Source organism: Heliangelus exortis, chromosome 12, assembly GCF_036169615.1.
Source record: "Heliangelus exortis chromosome 12, bHelExo1.hap1, whole genome shotgun sequence".
NCBI classification, from domain to species: Eukaryota; Metazoa; Chordata; class Aves; order Apodiformes; family Trochilidae; genus Heliangelus; species Heliangelus exortis.
The window spans coordinates 9712584-9737294 of record NC_092433.1 but is presented as its reverse complement, the minus strand read 5'-3'; the positions used below and the strand labels follow the sequence as shown (position 1 = coordinate 9737294).

Here is a 24711-nt window from a genome sequence, read left to right as displayed (position 1 = left end):
TTTCACAAAAAAAGTATTTTATTATTCTTAGCAATATTCACCTTGAAGGAATATGAGGAAAGCATACACTTTTTACAGACAATATATAAACATGTTGTACATAATTAACAATAACTTAGTTCACTAATCCAAAAATAAGCAAAATAAAAATTAAAATAAAAACAGAAAATACTGAAGATTTTTTATGCTGATACAAGTACAAAATAATTTAAATCTTGACTGCTGTTGTCTATGCTGCAGTGACTGACAATATATTGCACTTTGTCAACTGTATCAGTAATCCCTGTCTTCCACCCACATCCCTTCCCAGCCCCCCTGCCCAAATCCTAGAGAAATTTGAGTTGGGTACAAATAATGTACAACTGTACCATTGTAAAAGGTAAAAAGGACCTAATTTTTTAACTCAGTAGATGAAAAATTCTTGATTTCTCCCAACCAATTTGGTTTCTCCTTTATTTCCACTTCTTCACAAAGTGCACCTATATGCCTACGCAGACCAGGAAAAGGAGGAAAGCAGGATTTTCATGGCTGCTTGGTTCTTAATTCATTACCGAACATTTGAATTAAATGTTAAGGAAAAAAATTCACATACATCCATATTTATTTCTTTGTTGTTTCTTTTCTTTAAAGCAGGACTTTTGCAGTAAAGATACAATTGGCTTGATCCAAAAAAAAAAAAAAAAGAAAAAAAAGAAAAGAAAAAAAAAAAAGAAAAAAGAGAAACCCCAACAACAAAAGTTAAAAATTAAAAAAAAAAAAAAAAAAAAAAGCTTGTCACAGAGTTAAGCTTACGTGGTTTACATTATCAAACCCCTCTGTTCATTGGGGCATTTTCATCAGAAGTATAGCTAAATATGTACATTGTATGTTATACTGGAGCTTGTGTTCACGAGAGGCATCTGATCATAACAATCAATAGAATACACTTCACATTGGCAATAGCTTTGTTTTCGGTCATTTACGTACAATATGGTTTAGTAATGGGAGATTTAATTTTTTTTTTTCCTTTTTTTCTTTTTCCTTTTTTTTTTTTTTTTTTCTTTTTCATATAAAATGCGCTGCGGAAAACTGCCGTTCCCCTTAGAACGATGCTTTCCCTCGTCTCATCAGCTGTCACTGTGTCTGGGGTTTGACAGATGTGTGAAGCTCAAACTGATTGTCTCTCCCTCTCCAGTGATCTCAACCTCATTTCTGCCCTTTCTCCCTGTGAAGCCCACGGGGCCTGGAGCACTGGCTGTGTATGGACCTGGTGGCCACACTGCCCTAAGTTTACCCAATCAGCTAATCTGCATTTTAAGCCACAGCTGCCAACACAACAGAACAAAATGCTTCAACCTTTGAAGTCTGAAAGTTGGATGTTTTTATGCCCTGTGATGGTTTTAGCCGTGCTAGAAGTTTGCTGCAACTTTACCTGTTGGTAAATGCCTGTATCTCACCTCCTCGCTAGTGCAGGACTGACTTCCCAAGAGTTTTTTCTCAAATTTGTCTGATCTAGCTGTCTGTTTTGGGGAAATAATAGAGTAGTTGAGAGTGGGCTCCTTTTTTTAAAAGAAATCTTTTGTGTTAGGGAAAAGAATGAAGAAATTGTGTCAAAATAATCACCATCTTGGGTACAATAAAATCCTGTATTACAGCTATATTTCTGCTTTGTTGCCCCCACAATGTTTTCCCCTTCCTAGCAGATATTTTGGCATGGAAGATACATGGAGCTAATCCAAGGGGGCTGCTGAATACGTTTCTCCCTCTTGTTTTGAAGGCAGGTTTTCATACAGGGTAGCCATTGCAAACAACAGCACAAAAACATGCAATCAGAGGGGTTGAAGCTTTTTGTGGAACACAAGAGCAAAATAAATATGAGTTTGTTTGATTTCATTTTAAAAATTACATTTTTATAAAGTTGTCCTTCCCTCCCCCCCCCCCCTTTTTTTTTTTTTTTTTTGTTTTTGTTTTTGGTTTTTTCTTTTTTTTTTCTTTTTCTTTTTTTCCCCATCCCAAACAATGTCCATGATAGAAATCCAGCATGTCTGGCTTCCAGTGAGCCGGTTGCATCCTGGGAGGCTGCTTATATCTCTTTACAGTATTCACAGTAATCACAAAGAGAGAAAGGAAAGCCAGTTCCAAGCCTTTTCCTTCAGCTTCTGCCACCTTTTGCTTCCTGCTGGACCATTAAGTATCAAACAGGTGAGTTCTTTTTCCTTATACCTGAGGGGGCAAAGTGCATTACAGGCACCACTACACATTTCTGCAGAAGACCCATTATTTGCAAGGTTTTAGTCCAGCATTAAGAGTTACATCACATGGGAGGAAAGATTCCCTTTTGCCATCCCTACGTTCTCCTCTAGGCAGAATATTTTCTTACTTGGTGTTGTCTTAGGCAAAACCCCATGTTCTTAATCTCTTGGGTGGGTCTCTTGGTCATCAGGTTTTTATCCCATGGCTGTAACCATGCTGGATGGGTGTGGATGTCCAAATGAGATGCTGGAAGATGGGTGGATGGGGGTAGGTGTTGGTAGGATGTGTCCAGAGTGGCTGAAAGGTGGCAAATGCCCCATGGGTGCCATGTGAGTAGCAAGGGCAGCAGCGCTGAAGGGAGAGGATTTCTCCTGCATGCACTTGGACAGTTCCTCAAAACACTCGGAGCCTTTCTTGCTTTTCTTTGATTTGTTGGACATTTTCCTATTCCTGGTCTGAATTCCTTCCTTTTTCATGGTCAGAGGCCTGTTCACCTGCAAGAAATGAGAAAATCAGGCTCATGCAGACAAAATGACCTTATTGTGCAAAAATGAAAATATTTGGACAGCCCCCATGTGTTTTTCCTGGATGGAGACCTTTTTCTGGACAAAAAAAAAAAAAAAAGGTATTTCTCTCTGTAGAACTTGTTTATATTGATTTGTTTAATAAAACCTCACACAAAAAACCCTAGACATGAAAAACAAATTGAACTGAATCTGGCAGCTGATGACTCTCTTTCCCGTAGGCTTACTCTCAGTCCTCATTCATTTCCTAATAGAAGAGATCAAACTAGGAGGCACACGTTGACCCAAATTTAATCCTAAGACATGAGCTATCTTGTACTAGAAACCTCTGTTACTTACAGTTTAAATAATGTTCCAACCTGTCGTGAGATTCCTGCTGAAGATTAATTTCTTTTTGAAAAAATATAACAAGACAAAAACTTAGATATTATTATCTTGAAAGAAGAAAAAAAAAAAAAAAAAAGAAAATGTTCTGTCAGAATTAATTTTTGCGCAGAGAGCATTTCAAATGGGCTCTGTGTTTCTGGAGGAAACAGCACACAAAACCCACTTAGTTAAAAACAAGTGCGGTAGCTCTATTTTGTCTGATTTTGCCCAAGCGTTAGAAGCCAAGCTGATACATTGTAATGTCACTGAACTTAGCATCACTATGCCGCCAAAGAATGGCTGTCACTTCCCAGGGGAACCTTAGAGACAAGGGAAGGAATAAAACAACCACCAAAACCCTGAAACCAATAAAAGCCTGGGGTACACCATGCAGTTAAGACATCAATCCTGGCTAGGCAAGCAGAGACACATGAGATGAGTAAATACTCACATTGTGCAATTTATAGTAGAGTCCACAGGCATTACAAACTGGGTCCCCGTTTGCATTGCGTCGCCATAAGGTCGTGGTGGTTGTCTGACAGTTGGCACAACAAGTCCCTGCTCTCCTGGCCGCTGACTAACCAAAAGAAAAAGAAAATTAAATGTATTGCCAGGAGGAGGAAGATCGTGAGAAAGGTCAAGTTGGACACAATATTTAGGTTGGGTAGAACTGGTTAACTAAGATTTACATGGCATCAGAGATGAAGGAAAGCTTCTGGCAGTTTTACATTTTGTAGCTGTTAGGGGTTGGTTTTTTTAAATTCAAATATTATCCTATGTGGACTGCAGCTTCAAGCCCCGTGTTACTGTGCGTGCAGGGTCTGTGTGGAGAGAAACACTGCATCTAACTCCACAAACAAAAATTTTAGAAGGGAAAATGATATCTGATTTGTTCGGGCTTTAGGTTTTCCTGTGGCAGGATTCTAGAAGGTGTCCTGAAAATGCATTTGTCTTTTTTATTGTTATTACCATTATTAAAATTATTAAATTTAGTTTGTGCCAGTCTCGGGACTGGGTTTGAAAAGAGGGGATGATCTCAAAGAATGCAATATTTATTTTTTTTACCCTTACTCTTGTCCTTGAAAGATGGATACAAAAGAAAACCAACTGCATTACTTAACTGGGTGCAGTATTTATCAGAGCCATCACTGAAAATTCAGTTTCCATTTACAAATGAAAGGGAGAAAACAAAACCGGCTCCAACTTTCTTTAAATATTTAGCAAACCAAATTTCATGCCTTGCAGCAATGATTCCGCTGACCCATTGGCTGCCTCTGTCCCTACTCAGCTTCTTGGCTGACAAGCCCTCAAACAACTATCTTAAAAAAAACCAAGCAAAACCACCCAAAATCTACCACCCTTTCTAAAACTATTGTTCTACTGAGGCCAAGGTGGGGAGAAAGAAAAATGTTTTAACATTCACCCACCTCACAAAACAAGAACAGGAAAAGTAGAACAGCAGGCAGCCAGTTGTTTCTTGATGGGCCCTTGTCTAGCAGACCCCACAATAATACATTCTTTGTGCAAGCATGCTACCATAAGGAGTGTTATGAGCAAACTGATTGCACCCCATATTTTGGGAAAAAATTTTGTATTAGAAAGCATCTGCCCTGCCTCTGAAAGTGGTCAAAATACAGTCCGTTTTGTGCAATTGGATTAATGCTGAGGACTCTGTATTGTCTTTTCTTGAACTACCAGACTTTATTTTCTAATGCATATCAATCGTGGCAATTTCCCCAGGGCCTTACTCCTCGGATGTTTTTCCAATTAGCCACTGAGAGCCACAGGGTGAAGTGGGTTAATGTGTGGGGGGCATCTCTGTGTGTCCCAGAACAGTGGGTTTCCCAGTGCCCTTCCCTGCCCGATGGCTCCGCTGGTGCCACCCAAAGCACGGACCAGCTCAGCACGGCCCAGCTCAGCACGGCCCAGCTCAGCACGGCCCAGCTCAGCACGGCCCAGCTCAGCACGGCCCAGCTCAGCACGGCCCAGCTCAGCACGGCCCAGCTCAGCACGGCCCAGCTCAGCACGGACCAGCTCAGCACGGACCAGCTCAGCACGGACCAGCTCAGCTGGCAAAAGAGGAGAACCAAGTTTTGTTCTCTCCCAATTTACGCCATGGCCCTTGGTAACTTTCCCAAAGCTGATGGACGGCTCAGCAGCTTTAGGCAAGAATCAGGCCCTGTGAGACTCATATATTTCAGTCCCTTACTCGCCTGTGAGAACAGGCCAAAAGCAGAAAGAGAGGGTACCCCCTACTGCAAGTACACTCATGCAACCCAAACACAATTAATGCCAGACTTCCAAACACTGACATTATTAATACGATCACTTTGCTATTGCATGTCAGATGAACAAATTCCCAAAGATGGCCATCTCCTCTCCCCTGCAAACAAGCAAACTACAGTGGAAAAAGGGGCAATAAACAAAGCTGTAAATCAATTAAAACAAAACATTAAAATAAATTAACTAAAGAAAACCTCTAGTGCCCCCCAAATCCCTCACAGTGAGCTAAGTATAACAGTCTCCCAACAGGCTGGAAGGTGGAGACCTATTTTTGCATAATTGAGATGGCTTGCTGATACTCAACTATGCCTGTCCCATTCAGACTGGAAAGCACTTGAGCTTGAGAGACGATAATGTTACACTGTTGTCTTAACATTTTTCTATATGTCAGTCACTTTAGAAGGCAAGTCATTAGGAAGCTTGCATTGTTGAAATTCTGACTCACGACAGAAATCTTCTGTATCCCATCCCAGTGTTAGAGCAGTAATGCCAATTTTCTGCTCTCCAAACCCCATTGAAACGTGCCCACGAACAGCTAAGAGACTTGGGGCATCATAAATCACAAAGCTCCAAAAAATATATTTATTATTCTTAGCATTTTACGCATTATTTGTGGAGTAGAGTGTATTAGAAATTTCAAAACAGCAAGCATGACTGGCAAGGCTTGCCTATAGAAACTCTCTAAAGCTTTTAGAGTCAGGAAACAGATACACAAAGTTTCCTTATCTTTAACGTACAGATATCCGGATAGGAAACTACTACCAGGAGCTTAGAAAGGACATTTTTTTTAAATCACTCAAATGAAAATACAAAGTATAGGTGACTCCATGGAAAAATAATAGAATTTTTTTTTTGAAACAGTAGGGGATTGTCTGGGGAGGGAACCAATATTAATATTGCCAGAGAATATAAGAGTGAAAATTACTTCATGGCTTTTAAACAAATAATTATGAAGTAGGGAGCAGTAGCTTTGACTCATCTGATTTGTTTTGCTTTTAAGGAGCTGGAACTTCTTTTTTAGTACATGGTGGAGGACATTCACGCTCATAACCCTTTCGCTCCCGATATGCACTGAAAATGTCCCAAGAGGCCAAATAAATGAGGAATTAAATTAAAAGCTGTCATCTGAGGATAAACCGGGGGAGAGGGGTACACGATATCCCAGATATCCCAGATATCCCACACGCACAGGGAGCAGCAGGGAGCCTCGGGAGGGAGCCGGGGATTCCGGGGCTGGGGGAGGGGGGGATCTGCCCCGAGGCACAGCAGTGACCTCGACGTGACTGACCCCCATGTACAGTACAGCTCAGCTTGGCGCAGGGGCTGAGCAGAGGTGAGACACCGTTTGCTTGTGCCTGCGTGTGGTCCCCTGTGCCTGATTTATCCCCAAACCCAGGAGAAAGAGAGACACCTACCAGCCTTCGTTTGGGTTTAATGAGAGGTCGGTTTTGACCGTTCATTTTGTGGTAGAGCCCGCAGGCGTTACACAGGTAATGCCCGGTGCCGTCTCTTCTCCAGAGAGGGGTAGCAGTTGCTCCACAGTTCACACACTCTCTGCCTTCTAAATGGAAACACGAAGAAACCGGATTTCTTTCTTTAAAAACAAATTCACAAAAGCTTTTTGCATTGTCCTTTAGGCATTTTCCAGAAGTCAAAACAGACTGTTAATTCAAGCACAGTCAGACAGCAGTGACATCTACAGCACATGCAGCAAGGAACTCCGTGATTTGAGAGCACCCAGACTCCAGTGAGTATTTCTGTCACAGTCAGAAATAGGCAGCTCTCTCTGTAAGGTGAGAGAGAGTGACACTTTTATTGTGTCAGATGGAAGTTATCATTTCAGTAATGAGAACTCCTCTAATCTGTGCTGGGCACCGCTCCCCTCCTGTATCTATTGCACTCTGATAGATCCTGTGTTCTGCCCCAGATACACCCATACACGTGTACATTGACACACACCTGCAAATACTCAACACGACGAAGTCAGAGAAAGAGGTTTTCAAGAATTAAATCTAAGCAGAAAGACACCACCCCCTCCCATTCTTCGATTTCCTTTTTGTCACTAATGCTAGGGGATGAAAAAGTAAAACTGAGCAGATTGGGAATGGATACAGAATGCCAAAGGCTCAGTTATTATTTTTGTTCTAAAGGCAGAAAAAACACTGTTAATACTGGTCTTTGAAAAAGTTCAGTTTCAGCAAGCACTCTGGAATTAACTGTAAAAAACAGGCTTTCAGTCCTTTTCCATTTCTGTGATTTTTCAACAATACAGTTTGGATTTAGTAAGGAACAGTTTACCTTATTACTGCTTCATTATTAGTTTTAGTAGCACAATGTGGGAAACACGGGATTGTAGAAGGGCTCTTATTAAAACCCAGCATGTAACTCCTAGATATCTGTGTCTGCCTTGGAAATCTCTCTCCTAAAAGTTCATTTGTCTCTGATGGTTCGAGGGCAGGTCTGCTTAATATAGAAATATCTCTTAATATAGTTTATGCAAATCCCACAGTATTTAACTGGAGAGGAAATTCTTTTTGCTAATAACTGAAGCAGGCCATGTTGAGTTCAGCGGGGCTTGTGTCTCCTTTAATCTAGGGAGTGGGTGGCTTTTAAACAACACAGTCTACAGTGAAAAATGAGGGGAGCTCTGCAGCACTGCATTTGTAGCTTTTGTCCCTCCTAGGGCAGGAAGCTGCAGGAGTCGTCGTGTCGTGAGTCTTAGTTTTCCTACAAAAACACTGAGTGGTCACGAACTTTCCCCAGTTCCTTGCACAGGGGGCTCCCTTACAGAAAAAAAACAAAAAACCAAAAAAAACAACAAAACAACCAAAACCCAACACCCACCATAAAACAAAACAAAAAAAGCTCCGCACTTGCCCCATCTAATAAAATCATCGGCAATCACGGGACAAAAAATAAAAGAGATCTGGGTCTTGAATCTGTTCCTAAACTCGGGAGTCTCGGGCTTCTCGTTGCCTTTTCTCACTGCTCTCTGCACTACTAGAAAAACGTGGGCATAGAAAATACGTGGTAGCAACTGTATTAGAATAATGGCAGAGGGAGGGTGGCTTTTCCTCTCAGAGGAGCCATTTGGAACAGAGCTGATGCGCTTGTAAAACAGCTGATACTTTTGTTGCAAAACTCGTAAGAGCTCGCATTTCTAATGACTGTCTACTTTAAAAATAAATGAATGCCGTGTGTTTGTAAGGATAGCTGTGCAATGACATACAAGAGTGCACACACAAAAGCATATATAGCTATTTTTAAAGGTCTATCAAAATTCAGTCTCAATATACTTAGTTTCATTTCTATCCACGGCTGAGGATGTTAAAGCAGGAAGGTTAGTGAAATTATACAAATTGTCTTCATTCGTCCGCCTAGTTGTACAATTATTGTGATTTCAAAGAGGGAGCAAACCACTGCCCATCACCTAATTTACTAAGAGGGCACTTTTAGGAAGAAATGCAGGGAAAAGTTGTGAGCTCAGAAAGGTCCGAAGTCAGTCTTGGAAGCAGAAATATGTCTGGTTGAGAGCAGCGCAGGGGGGGGGGGGAGGGGGAGGGGTATATTCTAGTTAAAATTAGGCTGGAGTAAGTTAGTGATAACTGGACACTTTAGTCTTTCTCACTGGTATGTAAACTATATTTGAACTTTTGCTCCTGTAGAACGTGAAGGAAGTAAAGGCCCTCAGCGATTTGAAGCGGACCGGCCGGGTAAGTTTCGCTTTCATCCTGCACTGGGGCCTTGGTTCGTGGTAATGAAAAGATGTGGAAATTATTCAGGAAGAAGTCCCTATGGCTAGAAGATTCCCACCTGTAAACTGGCAGGGGGTGGTTAATCACCTGGGGGAGCAGGGTCGGGCCTGAACCCCTCGGGTGGCCGAGGCCAGCTTTTCTCCGAGGGAGATTTTTTGTTTCCCTCGTATAAATCCCTCTCTGTATAACTCGATCTGCCAGCTCACACTGGACTCGTCCCCGTGTCCCTTGGCCTCTCCAGCACCCTGCCCATTGACTCAGGAGCCCCGTTGGATGCACTGGCACCCATAGAAGCCTGGGGGGCAAGCTCAATTTCCCAATTTAAAAGCTTAGGAGTCAGGTAGCCACCTGTCCCTCTGTTCCGGGGAGAGCTGACAAAAGCACCCTGCCTCCCAGCAGCCTGCATCCTCACCCCCCAAACACCCAGCCACACCACTCACACACACCCCGGCCCTTCCACCCCGGGGTACAGCCACTTCGGGACGGGGCACGCCACAGCGTAGGACACTTACCCGAACAGGACCTGGCCTTGCTCCGCGGCTTGGGGGTGAAGCTGGATGCGGGGCCCCCCAGGAAGCTGCCGGGGTGAAAGAGGCTGCTGCTGTAGTCGTGGGCAGCCGGCACATAGGAAGGGTAGGTGGGGATGGGGTGGTGGGTGGATGGTTGGGCACCCATGCTGGTGAGGCTGCTCCTGAGCGGGCTGGCGCTCTCCATCTTCATCCCGTCCGACAGCGACACTTGGTATTTGATGCTGTCTTTGTCCTCCTGCCGGGCCCCGGCGGAGGAGGAAGGGGAGGCAGCGCTGGTGGAGTTGGGGTCCGGGGACACTTCCTTAGGAGGGGTCGGGGGGAAGCCGAAGAGGTGGGAGCCGGAGTGAGAGGCCGGGGTGAGTGATGAGACGGAGGCGGTGCTGGAGGTGCTGCTGCCTGGGTACACCGAGATAGCCCCAGGTGCTCCGGCCGCCGAGGGGTGCAGGGGAGTCTTGGTGAAGGGGTTGACGGTCCAGGGGTTGTGGTGATGAGCAGACAGTGCCGCCTTGCTGCTGTCCAGCCAAGGGATTCCGGGGCTGTGGATAAGATGAGGCCGGCACATTTGACTCCCAGTCAGGCGGGCTGTAGGAACACAAGAGCATTTGGGATCAGCTCGGGGCGGCTCTGGGAAGTTCCCCAGCCCCCGGAGCTCCCCGTTCCTCCGGCAGCGGGAGGGGAGCCGGGAGTGGGGAAGAGATTTCACAACCCGGATAACAGCAGCCAGACTGGCGTGACAGCTCTTTTGCCCCATCCCCTCTGAGGGAATTAACAGCCAGCCCAGCGAAAAGGAGCGATGGGCGGAGGGGGGGACCCGGCCACCCGGTGCAAGAGTTGAAGCACCCCATTTCCTCCCCCCCACCCCTGGCAATAAGCAGCAAACCCGTTTCTGCTCTGTCTTCTGAGCTGGTACAACACACTCTCTTCGGCTCCTGAAAACACCCTCAAATAAAATCCATCGCCGATTAGAATCGGTTTGTATTTTGCATCCGGGAAGTAGCCGTATCTGAGAAGTTTTAGCCTGTGCGCACACTATTTCCCCTTCCTCTCTCACCTCCCCCCTTTCTTTCCCTCCTCTCCGCCAGTCCTTGGTTATGTCTAGGGTTAAAATCCACCCGTGCCTCCTAATCTATCCCGGTTTTTTAATCTCTTTTCCCCCTTCCGTCACACCGAAGCGGCCCCTGAGCGGAGCTTCTCTCCTCCCGGCAGGACACGGAGGGGCCCGGGGAGCGCAGGCGGCGGCGGGCGGGGAAGGAGCCGGGAGTGCCGAGGAAGGCAACGGGTGCTGATTTACCGTGTGCCTGGCTGTAGGAGACCCTGGCCCGGGCATGGGCAGAATTGGCGTAGTAAGGGTTGCCCTGGGAGTCCAGGTGATTGAAGAAGACATCGACTTCATCTGGAGGTAGGAGCTGCGCTGGTTCCATGTAGTTGTGAGCCAGTCCGGGATGGTGGCTCTCGGGATGCTGCCCGTTGAGCACGGCGTGGTGGGCCATCCAGCGAGGCTGGTCCGTGGCCACCTCCATGGCCTCGGGCCTCCCCTCCCACCCACCCCTGACCAGGAGCGAGCGGCCCTCTCTGGGGGGGTGGGTGGTGCTGCTCGGGGAGGTGGCTTTTGGCGCCGCTGGTGGGTTTTAGGAGATGGGGTGGCTTTTCTCAAAAAGAACCCCCCTGGGTGAGTGGAATGCGGTCTCGGAAGGGTGGGGGAGGAACCCCGAAGTCAGCGTGTCCCTCTGTACAGAGGCGGGTGGCAGAGGCAGGTCCGGGTCAGCACCTGTAGGGAGAGACGGGCGGGTTAGAGTTTCGGCAGACCTGGGGTGCGCTGCCCGCCGAGCTTCCCACCGGCTTCTTTTCCCAGCGGTAAATGGATGAGGAGGGGGAAGCGAATCCCCCCCCTTCCAAAAATATCCTCTCTCCTAAATTTTTCGTCTTGCGCCCTCCCTGCTCATTGCCCCACAGAATAAACAGAGATCCCATTTCAAACTCTTTACCAAAAAAAAAAAAAAAAAAAAAGTAGAAAAAAAAAAAAAAAGCAAAAAGCTTCCTTTTTTCCCTCCCCGCTGTCGCTACAAATGTCAACAGGAGTTTTTCCAGCTGGCTACAAAAGAGGGGTAAAAAAGAAAGAATGGCTGATCTAATACAGCGTAGTTCTAGCAAGAACTCCAACTGACACAAAAGGAAAAGGAGGGGAGAAAGAAAGAGGGGGTATAGAAGGAGAAGAGAGGGGAGAAGGTTGTAACGCGAAAGCAGCGAGTGCTCCCTGGCAGCGTCGCGGCGGCCCCCCCGCGCCCTACACTTACCCGGGGCAGGAGGCAGGCTGCCTCCGTGGGGTGGGTGGTGATGGATGCCTGCGCGGAGGATGCGAGTGCCGTAATGGGGGGGGGGGGGGAAGGGAGGGGTGGAAAAGTAAGTATAATTTAAAAAAATATTATTAAGGAGAAAAAAAAAAAAAAAAAAAAAAAAAAAAGAAAAAAAAAAAAAAAAGCGAGGGGGGAGAAAGCAGCGTGAGGAGGCTGGATGGGAGGGTGTTACTCAGATGGCAAAGCCGCTGCTCTGGCCGGCTCGGTCCCATCCCCGCGCATCCTATATGAGCGCTGGCGCCAGCTGGCCGCGGCGCCGCAGACGGGCCGGGGCGCGCAGGGCCGGCGGCCGGGCCAGCCAATCCCGCCGCCCCACACCGCCCCCAACCGCACCCCCGGCCCCAAACGGAGCCGGCCCGGGGGGGTGGGGTGGGGGGGAGAGCGCGGCACAGACCCCCTCTCCGCCCCCCTTCCCCCGCCTGCAGCATCCTCGCCGGGCAGCGCCGTGGGGGCTTTCCCCGCCCGAAAGCTGCACGCCCCTGCGGGGCGGGGACGGCAAAATAGGGGGGTCCCGCCGGGGAGTGCGGGGAGGGAGCGGGCGGGTGAAAATGAAATGCGGGAAGGCCCCGGCTCCGACGGGTGCTCCCAGTGCCGCCTCCGGGATGCCCGGAGACGGGAGGAGGAATGAAAATCGGCACTGAGGAGATAAATATGCTTTAAATCCCCTAAATCAGGCACAGCAGCGCACAGCCGAGAGCGGGACAAACCCCAGCGTGGTCGTTCCCATCACGTTACTTTGAAATAGCTGGCTGAATTGGGGAAGGGAAAAAAAAAGAAAAAAAAAGAAAGAAAAACAAATAAATACGAGGCTCCCTGCTGGCCCCGGGAGCCGGCACGGCGAGGAGGGCCCGAGCAGCAGGGCCGCTCCGAGCAGCGCTGCCCTCCGTGCAGTGCCGTCCCGGGCGGACTGCGGGGCACAGAGAGATCCTGCCCAGCTCCCCGGCCTGCAGTGCCTTGGCCCGCTCCGCGTTTGCTGGCGGCTACGGCAGTGAACGGCCAGGCCCGGGGAACCGAGCCGAGCCGGGGCAGAAGAGCGACTGGGGGACGGCTACAGCTTCCCCGGCGGGGCTGAGGCAGCGGGATCCCACTTTTTCCCCCCCCCCCTTTTTTTTTTTTTTTTTTTAACAAAACAAACACCACGGTTTTAATATTTGCAAATAAATACATGTGTGCTTTGGACCGGGGAGGTGAGGCTCATCCCGGCTCAACAGGCGTTTTCTGGGGAGTTTGCGGCGCTGCTCTAGCTGGGACGCGGATCGGGCTTTGCCACCCCCGTAGGTGTGGATAAACCCGTCCGCTTTTGAGACGGAAAATATTAATAATGAGAAAGTCTCAACCGACCCTCCCAGAGTGCGACCCAGCGCTGCTGCAGGTCCCGTTTTCTAGACGCTCCCCTCCCGCTCCTCTGCCGCTCCTTTCGGGGGAAGAGGGAAACTGGTCGCAATCCCTTAAACCTCCATCCTGGAGGCTGCGTGGGGAAACCGCCCCCCGCCCCGGGATGTCGGGGAGCTGGGCAAGGGGTGTCGGGGAGCTGCCTCAGCTCCAGCCCGACGGGGTGGCCAGGGCAGGGGCGGCGGGAATCGTGCGGGTTGTGCCGGGCCCCGCCGAGGGGATGCCGTGGGGAACGGGGCGGCCTGAGGATGCTGCTGCCCCGAGGGCCGCCCCCTCGGCGATCAGCGCTGGGGGCTGGGAGCTGGAGCCGGCCTCCCCCAGCCCGGCCGCCCCAGTCACTACGACGCCGGGGCTCTGACGTCACCCGCCACTGCCAAATTCGCCAGGAAATGAACTTTTTTTTTTTTTTTTTTTTTTTTCATAATAATAATAATAATAATGATGACGGTAATAATAATAAAACTCCCTTTCCTCGCTGCCGATCCCGTCTGCCCAGAGCGACACGGGGCTCCCTCCCTAACTGTTTTTCCACCACTACCTATTGTCGCCCCAGACCTCCCCCCAGGGGACCCCCCAGCTCAGTCTCCCGCGGGGGGGACCCACAGCGGGGGGAAAGCGGGGCCGGGTTTGAGGACGCTAGAGGCTGGAGCAGGGGGAGCAAGCATTGCTCCCCTCTCTCCCTGTATCTTTTCCTGGACCGGCCTCCTGCACCCAAAGCTCGGGTTGCCCCGCTTCCCCTCGGCTCCCTGCCCTCGGGGCTGCGCGACGGCGCCGGGACCGCGGCGCCCCTCGCCCCCTCCTGCCTTCGAGGGGGGAGGGGGGTCGCAAGAGGCGGGCAGCTCCGCTGCCGGCTGCCGGGTGCGGAAGGGGACGTGGAGCCGGCTTCTCCCGGGACGGTCTGGTTGGCCCGGGCAGGCCGGGAACAGGCGCAGGGCCGGGCTTGGTGGGAAAGGGGCCGGGGCTCGGGAAGGCAAGTGCCCCCCGCGCTGCGGAGCTGCCTGCCCGCGGCGGAGCGTGCCTGAGCGGCTTAGGCCGGAGGTGCCAGGGAGGAAAGGGAAACAAAGCAAAGAAAAAAAAAAAAAGGAAAAAAAAAAAGATAAAAATAAAGGAAAGTTAAGAGGCAGAGACAGAAACAAACCAGCTTTCTAAAAATCCGGCTTCTGTCTCCGCATCCGATGCGATTTGCATTCTACATATACTAAGAAAACCCAACAAAATCACTCAAATATCTTCCCAAAACGGACTGTTGTTTTGTTTTTTGTTTTGTTTTGTTTTTAATGGATAACTATAAAACAAACGCAGGCGTCTGCAGGTAGGTTTCCCCACGGCTCGCTCTACCCCAGAGGCTGCCGGGGTGCACCGTGCCTGGGGATCCGTCCTGCTGCGGCAGGGCGGCGGTCAGCTTCGATGACCCCGGCCCCGCTGTCCTCAGCTCCTAGCCGAGCGCCTCACAACGCCCCTATTAATTAATATGGATGTTTCAATTATTGCCCGGCTGCCATCAGCACGGGGCCGGGATATTTTTTTTTTTTTTTGGGGGGGGGGGGGGGAAAAGAGTGGGGTGGGCTGTTTGTTTTAGGCAGGTGATAAAAATCGCAGTTAACGAGCTGATAATTCGTTCGTGTTTGTTTTAAAAGACAAATTGTAAAGATTAATCAGGCAGCTTGATTTATGGCGAGGCAGACCCCGGAGCTGCCCGGCTAGGGCTCCCTGAAGCCCCCGTCTCGGGTTACCCTGGGGCCGGCAAGCGAAGCAAAACAAAAGGGGCGAGCGGGCAGCGTTGGCGGCCGCGCTGCCTCGGGCCGGGCCCCTGCCCGGCGCCCGCCCTCCGCCTGGAGCCGGGGGTCCGGCTGTCTGCCCCCTCCCCTCTCCGGGGTGCTGGCAGTGCCGCTGGTGCCTGCCCTACATTTCGCGTTTTGCAACTCCCCTCCCATTAAAACCCTTTGCAGAAATAAATGACCTCTCCATCAGGGATGAACGATTTCTGCGGAGAGAGCGATTGAAATCCCGTGGCTGAGCTGGAGAATCTTCTAGCTAGCCAAATTGCAGGATTTTATTTTATTTTGTGTTTGTTTGGGTTTTTTGTTGTTGTTGTTTCGGGGTTTTTTTCCGCCGTGTCCTGTCCCCACAGCCTGCGACTGGCGAACAGGCTACCGGCTCCGGTCTCGGCCTCTAAATGTCCCGGCGGCACGGCTGGTTTTTTAATTGAATTAATTCACCCATCGGGAACATCAGCAGCTCGCGGTGGCTGCTGGAGGCGAGCAGCTTAGCTCCGCTCCGCAGCCCGTTTCACACGGCTGGTTAAGCAGTTTTCCCCTCAATTTTCTGCCAAGCCTCCAGGGAGAGGGTCCGCCCGCTGCACCCGGCTCCAGCACCCCCGCTCCTTCCAAATCCCGATTTACCTTCTTCTCTCCAATTCCCCTCGTTTCGCCACCCCTACACAACGGGCTCCGTTTTATTAACTTCATATTGTTGTCGCATATTTTCTTTCTTTTTTAATAAGGGAGCTTTCCCAGATCTGGAAGCACAACTGGTTATTTTGATTTGATTGACAAGTGATGTCATATCTTTAAGGGGGGAGGGGGGGAGACGACAACATGTTTTAGCAACAGTTAGTAGCGCCATGTGATGGAGTTGACACCTATGCCCGGGCAGAGGCGAAGGCACAAAACAAATCCGCCGGCCGTGCACACAGAATATTTATTTACACGCCTGGCGTGGGGTTTCTTCCTCTTTTTTTTTTTTTTTTTTTTTTTTTTTTTCCTTTTTTCTTTTTTTTTCTTTCTTTCTTTATTTCCCTAATCCTGTCTGCTTGGACCTGAGAAAAATGTACCTGAGCAAACGGGGTTGGGCTGGGTCGGACCCGCAGCTCCCGAGGGACTTTCCTCCAGTCACCCCTCTTCCCGGGGTGACCCCGGAGACCCCCCCAAGGGGCCACGCTCACCCCGGTAAGAGTCCCGGAGTTCGAGACCTCCCAAAGCGACCTTCCAGTGTCGCTCCCCGGCTTACTCTCAGCCTCTAAGTGTAACCCTCAAGCAGGGACGGCAGAAAAAACTCCGTGAAAAAAAAAAAAAATAAAAGAGAAAAAAAGAGGGAGAGAAGCGCTCAGCCCTGGGCCGTGGTACAGCCGCCGGTGTGTGAGCCCCGAGGCGGGCTGGGGAAGGCGGCTGCCCGCCGGCGGGGAGGGGGCTGGGAGGGCCAGCGGCGGGCTGTGGGCGTATCGCCCCGACCCTCCCGCCCCCGGGGACCGCGGCAGGTACAGGATCACCCGCCCGATGCCAGCGGCTCCCGCCCGCCCGCCCGCAGGTAGGAGACCTGCGACCTCCTCCCGCTCCCCCGGGCGGCCAGCACGGACCGCGGCCAGCAGCACTTTTCCCCCCTCCTTGGGGGTTATTTCCTTGGGTGTGATTTTTGGTGAGGGGAAGCTGTTGCTTTCTGCCCCTTTTTCGCTGCTTTCTTCCGTCTGGTCTGGTCTCCTCTTTGCTTTTTTTTCTCCCCTGCCCTGCGTTACTAGCACTTATTTATGGCTGCTAATAGCATTTATAAAATGACACAGTTACCTCTTAACCACAAGACCCTATTTAGGCTGCATTAAAAAAAAAAAAAAAAAAAAGGCGGCTCGGGGAATAAATCATGGAATACTAATTTTTTGCTCTTTTCATCTTTTTTTTTTTTTTTTTTTTTTTCCTTTGTAAAAAATTTTTATTAGTACTGTAGAAGCCTCCTCTCTACCATCTCATCCCGCAGGCGATTTCTGCAGGGTATATTCTCCACCTTGGGAACCTTCGGTCCCAGTGTCCGTTCTGGCCCGCTCCCGCACACACCTTCACCTGTGCTTTGTCTATAATTGCCCCGGTGTTTGCCGCCCCCGCGGGTCGCTCGGCTGCAAAGAAAAGGGGAGGAAAAGCCCCAAGTCGACCCCAGCCTGCCCACAACAACGCCTTTTTTCTGCAAGTTCACAAAGAAAAACGAGTGCGGGGTGGGGGGAGGAGGTTTGCACGCGCACACCTTTCTCCAGAAAAAGGTATGAATTTTTTTTTTCAGGCGCTGCCAGAAAAGATTTCGTTCTCAGGAGCTTGCTTTAAATTTGGTGATGATTTTTTTTTCTGGTTGGTTGCTTTTTTGTTGTTGTGGGTTTTTTTTTTTGTTTGTTTTGTTTTTTTCAAAGGTTATTTTGGCCGCAGCTGTTGTAGAACAGAGCAAAGAGACTATAGGTTTGAATTGTTTATCTGCAGGCAAAACTTCACTGGGGTGGGACTGAGCCCAGAACAGGGAACGGGGCTTGTCTCATGCCCAGCACCGACCCCACCCGCCGGTGCCTTTCCCCTGCAAACCGCGGGGCTTGAACCAGGCCGGAGTTAAAACTTCCGAGAAAAAAAAAAAATATTAAAAATAAAAAAAATATATTTGCTTTTAATAAAGATGCTCCGTGCTCTGGGGGAGAGCAATCCACGCGACCAAAACCTGCACTTCCCTTAGTGCAATCGCTTTTCTTATTGAAATCGCCTGAAATCCAGGCAGGCTCCACTCCTTGTTGCTTATAATTATTTTTTGTTTCTTGCCTTCCAGCCTCTGCACCCCAAAGCAAAAGGAGGATAAAGAGGGGAACTTTGCGCATATAATAACATCAGAGGGAGAAAAAATAAAAAGAGAGAGAGGGTTGAAAGAGCCCGCGGAGAGGAGCAGCCCGGTCCCCGATGAGGCTGGGTAATTTTAAATCATGCAAAGCCCCGTAAAGCTGCCGCACGGGACTGGACGGAGAGGACTCCCCGGCAAGCAGGTGCAGGGGGAGCGGGGCCGGGCCCCACCGGCTTTCCGGGCCAGAAAAAACCCTCACATCTTTTTTTTTGTTTTGTTTTTTTCTTTTTGTTTTTTAATGCCCAAATCTGCCAACAATGGGAGCGAGGAGATAGGATGTGACTGTGGGGAGGGGGCGCGGGGCTCTGCACACCCCGTCTCCGAAAAGTGTCTGCTTGGCCGCCCTGGGTGAAATGCAACTTTCCAAGATGGAGATTTAAATAATTATCGCGGTGACAATGGGAAAAACAAAACAATATTTAAAACCCCCAACAAACCAAAACACAAAAAAATAACTCAAGTCCAAACGAGGCCCGGCGGGACCGCTCCCCGCAGGGTACCGATGCGGGAAGAGCACCGAGTGCGGCCCCAGCCGCCGGGCAGAACCGGCCGAGCCCCCGCGGAGTCTCCCAGCCTGCGAGCATTGCACCAGGCTCAGCCGGCCCCGGACAGGCGGGAGGAGGCTGCCCCGAGGGGAGCAGAGTGTGCTCGGGGCATTACTTCGTCCTTTATAAAACCCTGCCAGGTCATCCCCAGGGGAAAGTGCCCCAGGCGATGCGGGACCCGTATCCCGACGCGTTGCGGAGTCGGTGCGGCTGTCCCCGGGCCAGGCAGAGCCTCGCAGACGCATGCCCTTACCTTGCCTTTCGCCCGCCCTCGTTTTTCTTTCAGTTTTCCCTCTGATGCCTGGAAAGCGCCGGGTCTCCTCCACCGCTTCCCTCAGCGCGGGGCCGCAGGAAGCTTCTCCCGCTTGCCTGCACCGGGAGCGGGGGCTCAGCCGCGGGCGGTGGGTGCGCGCAGCGCGGTGGAGAGGCTGCCCGCGGTGCGCGCTGCTCAAAACTGGCAGCAGTTTCCGAGCTGAGCCTTTTTTTTTTTTTTTTTTTTTTTACTCCCTTCGCTCCTTCCCCCCTTCCCTTCCTCCCTCCCTCCCTCCGTCTCTTTTCCTCTCTCCCTTCTTTCCCTCCCCTTCTCTCTCTCACTCTCCTGCATTCAAGGATGGCACAGCGAGCCACTGTGTATTTATGTACATAATAAGGCGGCTCGTCCCCTCCACTTCATTTGCATCATTACAATATCTGTACAAGCACATCACATTGTCTGTTGCTTGCACCTTTTGTTACGGTTGCTGTCACAGTCTACGCGACTTGACTTTCATATTTTAAATGAATTGATATAATACCAACAACACAGGCTCACATCCCAGGCGGTGGGAGAGCGGGATCCGCCGAGCTTCAGCCCCTGCCTCTCCCCAGCCACTCGCTTCTCCCACCGGATCCCAAGGAAGGTGGGGTGGGGGCAGCCGCTTTGTAGGATCAATTATTCGTAGAAATTATTACTATTCGTATTAATTTTGTTTCCAGTCCTTAGTGAAAGGAATGTTTGGGGGGGGGGGGGTGTTGCTTTTTTTTTTTTTTTTTTTATTGGGCAGTCTGGCTTTTGCATACATAACCTCGTCTCTTCTCCCCATTCTCCCTTCCCAAACTGAGTCTTTCGGGCTATGCACCTGCACGGAAGGGAGGCGGAGGAGAAGCTGGAAGAGGCACAAGCAGATATTACGCGACGAGTCATTGCTATAGCTAGGAAAGAAACGGTAAATACGTATCTCGTAGCCCACTAGGCAATTCGAGCAGAACGAATGGTTTTGGAAATGGTTGCGCGCCCCAGCCCTGGCTCGGCAGTCCTCACCTGCTGGGTACGGGTGTGTCTGCGGGGCTGGGGGACACCCCGCGCCCGGTGGCTGGATGGGGTGGTGGGCGCCGGGGCCGGCCGCGGGGGGTTGCGCCGTGGGGGGCCGCAGGGGCCGCGTTGGGGCGCCGCGGGGTGCGGCGCGATTCTCCGGGCGGGGCTGGCGGGACACCCGCCCGGGGCTGCGGGAAAACCGTATTAACGGGGAGACAAAGGCCGGACCGTCCGGCGGGGGCCCTGCGGGAGCGGGATAACGAAATGCGGTTCAGGAAGGGAAGGAGAAAAGTTTCGCGAGAGCGAAATTATCATCATAATGGAGGTAAAAATGTGAGCAGGGAAAAGAGGGGGGCGAATCCTATTCTGCTGGCATTTTCTATCTGTCTTTGTGATATGGTTCGGAGGAAAAAGGGTCCTTGATATGCAGCAGATAATTCTTATCAGCCCCACGCAGCCCATTTCCAAAGTAAGTGTTTTAATTACTCCTCCTATATTACCCTTCATCCTCTGAGAGCAGATACACCGCCAGATTTATGCAGGGGGAAAAATATAGAAGAATGCGGTATTAAAAAATATACATACATATATATATATATATATATATATATATATAACCCCCTCTTTTTTTTCCCTTGTGCTCAGGAAGAGGGAGACTCTGTTGCCAATCGCGCCTTGGGATCGCCCCTGCACGGAACGACTCTAAAACGAGGCACCGTCGCTCATACCGAAAAACTACGGGAAAAGCAGGCTTTGAAGCCTGCAGATTTTTCCCCAGGCGGGGGCAGACGGTGGTGTTCGAGCCGGGGCTTGGGGGGCTGAGCCCTGCGGGGGCGCGGGGATGCCCAGCCCGAGGCTCTCCGCACTGCTGCCTGCTCGCCGGCCGGGATGTCCCGGGGCTGGGACCAGCCCTTAAGTTCCACCAGAGGCATTTGGGGCCAGAGGGAGTGCAAATGTGCGACATTCCCCTCATGCCCGCTGGAAGAGAAGGGATTTTTTTTCCTCTGCTGTTCAGCTTCCGTGCTAAAGATGTCATCTGAAAGTCTGGGAGGAAGGGGGACGGTGCTCTGCCCTCTTCCACGGTAACAACCATATTCTGCATATTGAAAAAATATGATAGACGGTGGGGAAGGCTCTTTTTTTTTTCCCCCTCTTAAAAAAAAAAAAAAAAAAACCAACAAAAAAACCCCCCAACCTTTTCAATATTGATTCAACAAAAAAAGAGAGGGAGAGAATTTAAAAAGAGAAGAAGCAGCACCAGCAGCAGGGAGAATATAGGCTCAGCAACTCTCCAGGTTCGCTTCCTTATTATTACTATCCAGGGGTAATTTTTCATCTCTGCTAGCTAATCTTTGTTCCTTGTGAAGATAATGAATAGCCCAATCCTTATCTCCTGGGCTCCTGGAGGCTGCTGGAGAATGGGGTTGAACAGGGTTGAAAATTGGTTCCAAAGTGCTGCTGAATAAATGGTGTTCCTTATCTCTCGCTTCCAGATTATCGGAACCCTTTCAAAACTCACACAACAAATACAGCCACCGCATCTAATGCATCATTTACCAGAGCAGATCTCCGCGTTTGATCGGCAGATAGGCAAAATCTATGTATTCCTTGCTTTACTTAGTATGCATGGACGCGGGGCTGCTGTGCATGCGGGGTGCCCCCGGCTGAGCTGGGACGTCCCCGAGGCTCCTAGCACACCCGGGTTTCTGCTGTGGACTCCGTGAAGTGACCAGAGTGTCCCCTGCCTGTCCCCGACCCGGGAGACCAGGGTGGGACTATGATCCACCTTGAAAGGTGTTGTTGCACGGCACGCTTGGAAATTTAGGGTTGCTCTTCTCTTAGGTTTGCAGGGAGAGGAGAAAAGGTGTGAGCATCATCCTGGCACCCCAGGCATCGGCTCAGACTCATGCTCACTCCTGTGCCCACAGCTGCCCTTGCCCCCACCCAGGATCACTGCTCCAAGGGTGCTGAGCTCCTGCTGTGTGGTGGCACTTCTGTTCTTCCAGGAAGCCTCTTTGAGGCTCATGTGTGCCCAACTCCTGCCCCAGCCTTCAGCCACCTCGGGGCCTGGCTGGAGCAGTCTGGCAAAACCTCCTGGTGCTCCCCACAGCTCATGCCCCACAAATCTCAGCAGCCCAGTGAGGAGCCTGACCAGTCTCTCGGGTCTCCCAAAGCCTGGGACTGGTTTCCAGCCCTCCCAGAAGTGCTGGGTGATCTCCCCACATCCCAGCTGCAGGCAGGACAGGGTAACTGGGGCAGCACAAATTTGGGGAGCAACTGGTGATCCTGGGGGAGACGAGCAAACACAAAAACCCTCAGGAAGTGAGTCCTTCTTCCCTTCTGGAGTTAATGTGAAGTCTGCTCCTTCCAGCTCTGTATCAGGCTTTTTTTTGTTTGTTTGTTTGTTTCTTTATTTCTGTCTGTCTGTCTTCCTGTTATTTATTTTTTTTTAATTTCTCTCTATATTTCCACCAAGTTTTCTTGTTTTTTATTTTGTTTTGTTTTTTAATTCTTATCTCCTCAAAACTTCTCCATAACAGTAAATGCCTCCCAGCTAATCTGTGCAACCCTCAGGTCCACAGAGGCAGATCCCCCAGCCAGGGAGAGACCTCTCAGTTCTCACCCACCCTTCTTTCCCCAGGATTGCCTGATCCAGTCGGTGTCCAGGTACCAAAGAGGGTGACATTTTATTTCATGGCACCACAGCCCAGTCTACGCCCCTAGTGCTACCCTGGACTCCCAGCCCAGGGGTCAAGCAAGTTCAGGTTGGGTTGGGCTGGGGACAGGACATCCACAGCGTCCTGACACCTTTTGCCTGTCCAGCAAAACTCATCTGTCCCCTGCCTGGAAAGGGAGAGAAACTTCTGTGGGAAGTTTCAGGCAAGCAGCAGCCCCAGCCAGCCTCTGCCCATACTCAAGAGTTTTGCAAATGTTCAACTTGTACTAATTTTTTATGGCTGTATTCACAGTTGTTCCCTGTAAAAAATGGACTTGTGTTAGTTTATTAATAACCTAACCATTACGTATTAAAGACCTATGAGTGACACAAGATGACAAAAAGCTGTATTTTTCCAATATACACAAGCACACATTTAATAACCTTCTATTGCATCTCAGCTAGGCCTTCTCTCTGATGGTTCCCATGGCAACTGAGATAAAAAAGCAGCCATTTTCCATATCTCTATGAAAGTCTATTATATTGCAGGATTAGTTCATCTTCTGCTAAGGTCAAACACAAAGTCATACAACCTGAAATATTTAGAATCCATGTACATTCATTTTTTTATATGCCCTTTCATTTTCCACAAAAGACTGGGCTCCTCTGAGGTTTTATTCCCCAGAAAATGCTAAGCAAAGCAATAAAAAAATAATGATTAGCAGCTGATGAAAAGTTCAATTGTTTTTTTTTTTTTTTTCCTCCCCCCCATCACAGGTTTTTTTTTTTACCCTTAAAAAAAAAAAAAAAAAAAAAAAAAAAAAAGAAAGAAAGAAAAAACCACCACCCACTATTGTTGGGCAGATAGTGCCTTCTCCATTTATCTCTATCAGCAGCCGTGATTGCAGCCGATACCGGCCGCCTAATTGGGCTGGGAGCAATTTGCAGGCGGACGGCGTCACCTTCTGGCTACGGCGGGTGAGGCAGCGGCGGAACCGGGGTGGGGGGGCTGGGGCCGCCCCGCTCGGCAGCCCCCGGCCCGCAAACCGGGGCGAACCGGGGTCGGCGGGATGGGATGGGATGGGATGTGCCCGGGGGGCTCCGTGTGTTCCCCACGGCGCGGAGGGCATCCCAGGGGCTGGCAGCTACGGGACGGCACAGCCCAACCCCGCACCGCGTTGTAAGAATGAATATAAACTCGCTAGAGGTTTGCAGGCATTTCAAGAGGCTGCATCTACTTAATCTTGCCATGATTAGACATTTTTATTTATTAGTGTGTCCTGGTGAGGGGCTCAATCCTTTCTCCTGCAAGTTTCAGCTATTGCACGCTACAAAAAAAAAAAAAAAAAACCAAACAAGTGTTGAACACAAGTACTCCCATGAGTCTTCAGCGTGGTGTGGAGAGGGAAAAACAAAGTCACTTTTTCGTTGGTTTTTTTTGGTTTTTTTTGGTTTTTTGTTTTGTTTTGTTTTGTTTTAATGCAGTTAGCAACATAATTCAGATGGATCTTGGTGCCACCAAGGAATGCAATAAAATAAAACCCAGGCAGCCTTCAGACAGTTTGAATGGTGACGAGCGTGTTCTCCCCCATGACATAAAAACTATGGCTCACTCTTTTTTCCAAGGTCACTCCTGAAAACCTGGAAAATCGAGGGAGAGAATTTGCACATATGGCCATCTGCAGCTGTGGCTTTGTTCATGGTACCTGCTGTATTGTGACATTTATTCCAGCCCCTTTTAATGTGGAAAAATAGAGGCTCTGGAAATATGTGCAAAAGGGGAGAAGCTCATGAGTAGCAGAAAGATGGAAGGAATTTTCTTTTTAATTCATTCTCCCATCTCTCCATGTACCCGAAGGTGTTTTCAATAAGCTGTTTGCAGGTAAGTGATGTCCAGCTGTGGCCAGAGCCATGCCCACCTCCTGAAAACAATCAGCAGCTCCTGCTGTCCATGGCACACTGGGGAGGGGACTGCAAGGGTGGCTTCCCCACCTGTGGATCTGCTGACCCAGGGCACCTGTGCACCCATAAAAGCCCCCACCCTGCACCCTGCTCCTCCCCTTAGCTTCTCTACCTCCACCTTTCAGTGGAGGGTAGATGGCTGCATTTTTAGGGCTAATACAAAGCTATTTGTTTTTAAGC

The 24711-nt window shown here is 49.8% G+C and overlaps 1 protein-coding gene and 2 long non-coding RNA genes across 7 annotated transcripts; 2 read left to right on the top strand and 1 right to left on the bottom strand.

Annotated features, from left to right (window-relative positions):
• Positions 1–18979, bottom strand: GATA2 (GATA binding protein 2). Of its 5 annotated transcripts, none has more exons than XM_071755959.1 (6): positions 18873–18979; positions 10982–11458; positions 9673–10272; positions 6821–6999; positions 3574–3699; positions 1–2726 (listed from the first exon to the last, which is right to left on the bottom strand). In XM_071755959.1, the coding sequence occupies exons 2-6, from the start codon at positions 11208–11210 to the stop codon at positions 2427–2429; spliced, it is 1434 nt and encodes a 477-aa protein (XP_071612060.1). In that variant the 5' UTR covers positions 11211–11458; positions 18873–18979; the 3' UTR covers positions 1–2426. The 5 variants fall into 5 exon arrangements, with proteins under 5 accessions (XP_071612060.1, XP_071612061.1, XP_071612058.1 ...); XM_071755960.1 differs by lacking the exon at positions 18873–18979 and adding an exon at positions 11985–12431 and having other exon boundaries at positions 6821–6966; XM_071755957.1 differs by lacking the exon at positions 18873–18979 and adding an exon at positions 11985–12092.
• On the top strand, positions 7012–11347 carry LOC139801554 (uncharacterized). The gene is made up of 2 exons (XR_011728234.1): positions 7012–7152; positions 9071–11347. It is a non-coding gene; the product is annotated as an uncharacterized lncRNA (long non-coding RNA).
• Positions 18980–19114: 135 nt separating the features above from the next.
• LOC139801553 (uncharacterized) lies at positions 19115–23304 on the top strand. Its single transcript, XR_011728233.1, has 2 exons — positions 19115–19824; positions 20559–23304. It is a non-coding gene; the product is annotated as an uncharacterized lncRNA (long non-coding RNA).
• Positions 23305–24711: the final 1407 nt, after the last annotated feature.

Bases quoted from the DNA above. Each gene is read 5' to 3' on its own strand.
- GATA2 (XM_071755959.1), bottom strand. From the start codon at position 11,210: ATGGAGGTGGCCACGGACCAGCCTCGCTGGATGGCCCACCACGCCGTG. The intron at 3,700-6,820 runs GTAGGTGTCTCT...TCTTTTGGTTAG, and splicing joins TTAAACCCAAACGAAGGCTG to TCAGCGGCCAGGAGAGCAGG. The intron at 2,727-3,573 runs GTGAGTATTTAC...CATTTCTTGCAG, and splicing joins TCTACTATAAATTGCACAAT to GTGAACAGGCCTCTGACCAT.